This window comes from Papaver somniferum, chromosome 9 (assembly GCF_003573695.1).
Source record: "Papaver somniferum cultivar HN1 chromosome 9, ASM357369v1, whole genome shotgun sequence".
NCBI classification, from domain to species: Eukaryota; Viridiplantae; Streptophyta; class Magnoliopsida; order Ranunculales; family Papaveraceae; genus Papaver; species Papaver somniferum.
The window spans coordinates 198,470,686-198,478,524 of NC_039366.1; the positions used below are offsets into that span (position 1 = coordinate 198,470,686).

At 36.3% G+C, this 7,839-nt stretch overlaps 1 protein-coding gene and 1 long non-coding RNA gene across 2 annotated transcripts; both read right to left on the bottom strand.

Moving 5' to 3' along the window:
• Positions 1 to 256: 256 nt before the first annotated feature.
• Positions 257 to 2,559, bottom strand: LOC113313981. Its single transcript, XR_003342183.1, has 2 exons — positions 2,223 to 2,559; positions 257 to 591 (listed from the first exon to the last, which is right to left on the bottom strand). It is a non-coding gene; the product is annotated as an uncharacterized LOC113313981 (long non-coding RNA).
• A 3,904-nt stretch (positions 2,560 to 6,463) lies between these two features.
• On the bottom strand, positions 6,464 to 7,839 carry LOC113313080 (protein ALP1-like). The gene is made up of 4 exons (XM_026561805.1): positions 7,741 to 7,839; positions 7,388 to 7,519; positions 7,045 to 7,270; positions 6,464 to 6,942 (listed from the first exon to the last, which is right to left on the bottom strand). Exons 1-4 carry the CDS (start codon positions 7,837 to 7,839, stop codon positions 6,464 to 6,466), a joined length of 936 nt encoding a protein of 311 aa, XP_026417590.1.

The window sequence follows — 7,839 nt, forward strand, 5'->3', positions numbered from 1 at the left end:
TTTAAAATTGGGATATTTTGGTTTTGTTGGGTTTAAAAATTTGGTTTTAAATGTGGGATATTTTGGTTTTTAATGGGTTTTCAAAATTTTGATTTTGAAAAAAATTTGAGATAGGCCCACTGTTGGGTTTGGAAGAGTTTGGTGGCAAGGACCAGCCAACAAATTAAGCTTTGAAATACTAAGCCCAGAACTTAGTATAACTAAGCCCATCTGGGCTTTAAGCACAAATCAAGTTTTGAAACAAAAATTTGTTAAGCCCACAGTTCAGCGATCAGTTTTTTTTTAGGTTGGGTTTAAACCCACAATTCAGAAATTATGCAAGGCCCAGATGGGTCAAAACAGAACTCAAAAGGCTCATAAGCTAGGTTTGGGAACAAAGCCCACAATTTGCTTAAACAAAATTCAAAGCCCACAGTTCAAAATCTTTACGAAAATTTAGGCTTAGCTGTTTTTCTTCCTCTTTCTCCTTTTGCTCTTCAGTGTAGCATCACTGCTGCTCCCTTTTTCTCTTTTTCTTCCCAGTGCAGCACCAGTTAAGTGTAGCAGCTCCAACAGCTCCACAGCACCACTGCTCCACAGCTCCAATGGTACCTGGTTGCTCAGTGAGATTATTTCAGTTCAAGAAGTTGTACAATAACAGCAGCAATATGGATATGCAAGATCAGCAATGAACAACAATACTTAATACTGAAATGCAGTTGAGAACTGGAAGTTGAGAACTAAACTGTGTTCAGTTCAATTTGAGAATACAAGACAGGATGCACTTACAGCTGGAATAGGAAAGAACTAGGAAAGAAAAAGATGTAGTAAACTGCAGCAGTAAACTGAAATATGAGAATGCCAAATGCAGTTTATACAAACTAGAGATGGACTACAATTATGAGAATGCAGTGAACAAACTAAGATGCAAAAAGAACAAAATGCAAGAAAATGCAATGATGGTATCCTACAGCAATGAAGATGCAAAATGCAAGATAGCTGGTATGGGAATACAAGAGAAAATAGAAACTAAGATGCAAAGTTAAAAACTAAGATGCAAGAAAGCTTGCAATGATAAGAAAAATGCTGGAATGATGCTGTGACAAAATGAAGTATGCAGCTAAGAATATGATATGCAGTTATGGCAGTAGATATGAGATGCACTAGTTGAGAAGTTACAAAAAGTAGTAAATATGTAGAAAAGAAAAGATGCAAGGAAACTATATGCAACAGGATGCAAATATAAAGTTGAACATATGGAACTGATGCAAAGAAATCAAATAACAACAAAAAGATAACAAAAAATACACCGCTACCGAGTCCCTGGCAGCGGCGCCAAAAACTTGGTAGTTCGGGAAAATAACCTAAAACTACAACTTATGTTAAACCTACAAGTGTACAGGGTCTGTGAAGATAGTAAGAAAGTAGGGGTATGTCCACAGGGACAAGGTGGGTGTAGTGCTGAAATTTATGATTCTCCTAACTGATTCCTAACAGTGACAGTGAGGTGTTTTGTTATGAGAGTTGAACTGAAGAACAAAAATGTAATTGAAATGAAGGGTTAAAGTCTTGATAAGAGGGAACTAGGGTAATCGAATTTACCACTTAACCTACACTAGATTATTTGTCTAATGAAGCTATTCTTGTTCCTTTCAGAAGACGGCGGGGAAGATTCGAGTCTGCCGCATATCCCAGGCTATCTTCAGATGGATGATTTAACATCAACTAAGGTGTTAATCCCTAGCATTAGTTGTCTTCTTACAGCACAACTAATCACAGATTAACAACAATCAATTAATCACAAGTTGAAGTACAACATAGAATTATTCTGACTACCTAGGTTGCATAACAAACAAGGTGAAAGTGATATGTCGTAACACAAGATTAAATCTATCCTTAGACATTGAAGCACAACAAGAACAATAACATCAGCATAAACATCCTAGAGTTAAATTAAGGGCTTCATCTAAACCCTAGTGGTGAAGTTTAGAACATCATGAAACTTAACCAACAATTATACTAACAATTGTGAGCAACAACAAACATGAAATTCTAAAACAGGATAACAAATTTGGAATTGAAATTTACTGAATAATAACCAGTTTTGGTACTTGGCTAGTCCAAGCATATGTATTACATACCCACAGTGGCCAATTTACAGTCGACAACTTAATTCAAGAAAATCCCCAAAAATACCTAATTCACAGAAAATAGGGTTTTTGAAAAAGTGGAATTAAACTCACCTACTTCTCTGATAACCACTCAATGTCTCGACCCAAGTTGCTACTTCCTTTCTTCGTCCAACTGCTGCTCTAATATAGCTTCTCCAACTTCACCTATTCTACCAATTTCAAACCTAGGGTTTTAGTGAATAAAAAGGATTGAAATTGACATAATAGGTGTCTAGAGAGGTATGGGAAAGATGGGTTTTGATTATGAATAGCCATGAAAGCTCGTAGAAGGGGCGTGGTGGTGGTTGAGGCGGAGGCGGAGGCAGTGGAGTTGGTGGCGGAGGCGGAGGCAGTGGAGTTGGTGGCGGAGGCGATGGATTTGCAGAGAAGAGAGGGGGAAGAGGATGGGTTCGATTAGGTTGAGTTAGGGGAATCTTTGGTTGATGGGTAGGAATAGGATTAGGTGATATGGTGTGAGGCGGACCATCAGAATTTGATGCACAGCGAGGAGACGATGTTGGATGAAATGTTTGATGGATGAATCCGACGGTTAAGATTAGAGTTAGGTGCTATGGTGTGAGTCAGACGTATCGAAATCTGATGAACAGCGAAACAACTCTGTTGGATTGCTGAGATGGATCGAATCAGACGGCTACAGAAGGAAGCGGGTTTGGGTTTAGAGTTTAGGCTTGGACATGGGTTTGAGTTTGGGAAATGAGTTTGGGCTTAGGAAATGTTGAGCCCAATTCTTCTTTAAGAACAATCTCTTCCTTGTTAAGCCCACTTCTATCCTTGAATCTTCCATACAACATTCTTCGTTGCTTTTTCGCCAGAGTTTCTATCGGCTTTCTCCCATGTCTTTGCTCCTTTCGCTCCGCAACTCATCTAGTCTTTATTTATCACCTAAAAATACAAAATTAAATAGTATTAAGTATTTATCCTCGAGGAGAGTAAAATACAGAATTCATTACAGAAAGAGAATTAATTGTATGCAAAAAGGGATAAGTGCCAATAAAATGATAAGAAATAATGCAATATTTGGCACCTATCATTCAGAACAATGGTTCGATCAAACTAAGGCGCCTCCTTTTGAATAGGAAAGTGATCATTATTGAGATGCGGAGTTGGAATAACTTCATCATTGCTACATGGACTTTCCAAAGGTTGCTCATCCTCAAAGTATTCTTTGTCATCCATAGGAATTTCAGAATTAATTTGGTTTTGAGGCCAAACTTCTTCTTCATTCATTGCCTCGCTGAGTTGAGCAATGCGATTCTTCATGATATCTATAGACCTTTGAAGTCCTTCGAGTGTATCTTCAGTCTTTTTGCCACGCTCATCCATATTATTCATAAATTGGAGAATTATATTTTCTGATGTATTTCAAAAGTTGTAGTAATAGTGATTAAAAACTGAGTTCTTTTCGAACTTGTGAAGGGAATAATATTTCTGATTTTTTTTTTAGATTTAAATAATTTAGAAATGTAGGAAAACTTAATTCAAAATTGATTTCAAGATATTAAAGATAACCAAAACACTAGAATCCGCTATTACACATGAATGACTGATATCAAATATTTCGTAACTCTAATTAGACTTTTAATCTTTTGTTTCTTAATTCACAAATGATCAAACATATTTTCAAATATTAATAGCCTGTTCGGTTCAAGTTTTTCAAATCTCAGGAATTGGATTCCAAGAAATGGATTCCATGGTAAAACAAAATCTGTTTGGTTGGGATAATTGGATTCCATTGTAATTCAAATCTATTATTTACTTAAATATCCTTGAAACTTCTAATAAAGCTAAAACTCAAAAATTTAAGAATTCAAAATTTCAAAACAAATTTGAACCATGGATGACTATTGTTCCACTTGTGTATGAAGCGCCTTTTTCCACATGGTTCTTAAGAACTTCTCAAGTGAAACTATATCTTTTTCATAGACTACATATTTACTGATTACTTACATAAAACTGAGCGAACAAATTTATAGAGTAGAATCACAACCTTATTTCGAAAGGCAAAAACAAAATATAAGATTCTATTGTTGTATTTCGAATGTAGAGTTCGAACATATAGAATTTGCCAAAAAAATACAACGCCATCACAGAAAAGTAGCAGGTGACAATAATGCAGAATTACTGATCTTTCACAGCAAACTATACAGCTGCTGCAGATGGGGAGTTGATGTAATTCATAAACTTGTATCAAAGTAATTAAGAAGTTAAGCCAACTAAGAGTGCTTTTTCTTGCTTCTTAACCTAGATTTGTAATCAAGAGTTCTTGCCATCTTATCTCATATGCCAAAACTAGCTTCAGGTTTCATAAAGTCTTAAATAACTCTTCAAAGCTACACAAACAAGAACTTAAATTGAAATTGGAGAAAGTACAGTTGTTGCTAACCAAATACCCGTAAGAAAACAAAAGAGGAATTCAGTGGACCTTCTAACGCTTCCTTTTCCACCAATGCGGTTCACACCAGCCATCTTCTGAAGCTTCTTTTTTTCACTACTACTTGAGTATTCTATTCTTCACATAGTGAGCCCTCTTCCCTTCTTCCATCCCGAAAAACATTTTGGTCTTCGTAGATGAATCAAGTATAATCGAAGCAGCATCTATCACATCATCATCAGTAAGACCATCAATCTTCTGTAGCTCCTCAAACAACTGTTTGTTGGTGTCTGATTCTTGGGCCAATGTACTACGAATTGCTTCAAAATGTGAAAGAGTGCCTGATACAAACTTGCTGAAAGAATTAGCCATCAGATTAAGACCATTCGAATCACCACTTGATTCACCAGATCCAACATTCAAAGAAGATGATCTAACCCTCTTCCTCCTCCTACCTTTATCATTACTATTATTGGCTTCGTCCACTGATCCAGATTGGTTACTTTGTTCGCGTTCTGTTTCTTGTCAGTTTCCTGTTTTGTTTCGTTCTCCCTTTCTTGCTCATCTTCTTTATCTATCTCTTCCAACTCTTCAGCTAAAGAAGCAGCTCCTTTACCATTTGCTCTATCTTCAGCAAATATTGCAACCAATGCGTCCAAATGAGGAAAAACTTTCCCATACACTCCCTTTATACTTGGATGAGACTGCAAAATCCACAAATTGGGACTTTAAAAAATAAGAACAACAAACTGGACAAAATTAAACTAGAAACTCACAGTTCATAAATGAAACGAAACAAATGCAAAATGAAATTGCGGACTTGCCAGAGGCAGTGTTATTAACGCGAATGCAGAAGCTACACCCATGATATTAGTTAGTGAAGACACAGGTGAACGGTGAGTATCAGTGCAGTAACAGTGCAGTTAAAATAAACAGTGCACTGAGTATCAGTTGAGTAACAATTGAGTAACAGTGCAGTAACACAAAGATGTAGAATAGTAGACTTACTACTGCGCATTCAAGCCTTGACTTCCTCAAAGTCCATACACAAAGACCTTATCCCACCACAAGGTCTAGTTATCACCATCAATTGATGCCTATAATGGTCATCGTTACCAAATTCACTAAATATACTTACACTATTCACACTACATGGTTCATAAGGTAGCTCAATCTCAAACTTCGAATAGTGATTAGAGGAGAAATTAGAGACACAGCTAATTAAATAGAAAGGAATATATTTAATAATGGTTTGAAATTACCTTGGCCCATTCATCAAATAAATTCTTCTCACACACAAGCTTATTGTTGACATAATCCCATTCAAAACCACTTCCAGAACTTAGCATTTCGTTGATTGCCATTGAATGCTTCTTCAAAGTCTTTATTCTCGAATCAATGTTGGTAGTACTTAACCCGGAATTGGGTAGTTTCTCAGCTAATTTTTGCTCAATCACTTTCAAATAGCCAGATTTAAATCCTGTATCACTCTTCCACTTGCCATCAAGTGCAAGTTCCGTCAAAATATCAACCAATATGTCATCTTCAGCTTGTACCCAACTCCGATGAGGTGCCATTACTTGCCTGTTTACAACCAAATTATGTCAAGATAATTTCATAAGTAGTTTAACTTCAAATGGAACAAGGAAATGAACCATAGTAATTCACAGATTAACAGTGAGATTTCATCATCTGTGATTGTTGTAAAGGCAGAAAACATAGTAGTCATTGCTGCTATCAAACTCACACAGATACTATAAGATAGAGACAAAAATCAACCATTTGCAAAAATAAATCTGAAATGAACCATCCCCTTACTATATCATTAGAAGATAAGTAATAAACCTTGTTCTTGTAACAGTTCAGTACAAATGAAAGTGATAAAAAATGTAAGCTAATACAGGAAAATGATGAAATCATTTTAACTAAATATGCGCCTACATCTACGTGCAGTCCATCTTTCCCACATTTGATCAGCTAACTCCTTTCTCTGAACATCCCAATAATTCGAGGAATCGACATGTTCGATAATTCGACTTTCTTGAGGAGAAACCAAATTAATTGGTCCATCTTCATATTCATCTTCCGGTAAAAATTCATCCATAGGCATTTCTCTCCTAATAAGGTTATGTATCAAACAACATGCCATGATAAAACGGCAATGTATGTTCACAGGATACCATGAGGGACCCCTAAATATTGCCCATCTCATTTTCAACAATCCAAAAACTCTTTCAATCACATTCCTAACCCTACAATGTTTCATATTGAACAATTCTTCAGCTGTCCTGGGTTCTAAACGATCTCGCCCCCATTCCTTCAAATGATAACGTTGACCTCTAAAGGGAGCAAGAAATCCTCCACTATTCGGATAACCGGCATCAACAAGGTAATAGTAACCTAAACAAGTAAGCATGTAAACAACCATCACTATATTAATAAAAAACATGAAAAACACTCGCTAATCCGCAGATTCAAGTTATAATACTCTAACAAACTTACCATGTGGAACTTTTAAGCCATTTTTTTTGTAAAAGGCTTCCCTAAGAACACGAGAATCAGCAGCTGATCCTTCCCATCCAGGATATACATATATGACCTCCAAGTCTTGAGAACATACACCTAAGACATTGGTAGCAATTGCGTTTTTCCTTGTACGATACCTAGGCTTGTCTGCTGTTGCAACGTGGACACTAATATGTGTTCCATATAATGCCCCTAGGCAGTTCTAAAGGTAAACAAGGTGATGTTAATAGTTCATTAGTGATACGAAAAACCAAGTGTTAATATTCATGACATATAAGGTTAAAAAGGTTATAATATTTCATTTGAGACAATCTCATACCTTAAAGCAGTTCCATCTCTGTTCAACAGAACTTGTAGAGACTGCTACCGGTTCTTTTAACAACTCTCCTTGAAGCCTAATAACTCCTTTCAACACCGTGTTCACATGTCTACTAATCGTATCTCCTGATCGCTTGAATTGAAAACCCACAACTCTATTCTTATGGTGATGCGCATTACATATAAAAATATCGCCACCATTTCTTCGACATCACAATTCCTATTATCTTCTAGTCCACTAACAGTGTGCAACTTATGACAAAGAATTCTAAAAGTGCGTCTATCGAGACGAAGTTGGGATTTACATTTGGTGTCACTTTTGTATACCAAATCTTCCATCACCCACAATCGTACCATAGTTAATTCAAAACGATCATTAGCTCTTAACACACTGCTTTGATGATGCAAGACATATGAATAGAAATAAATGTAAAATAAAGTTGCAGCATCCAT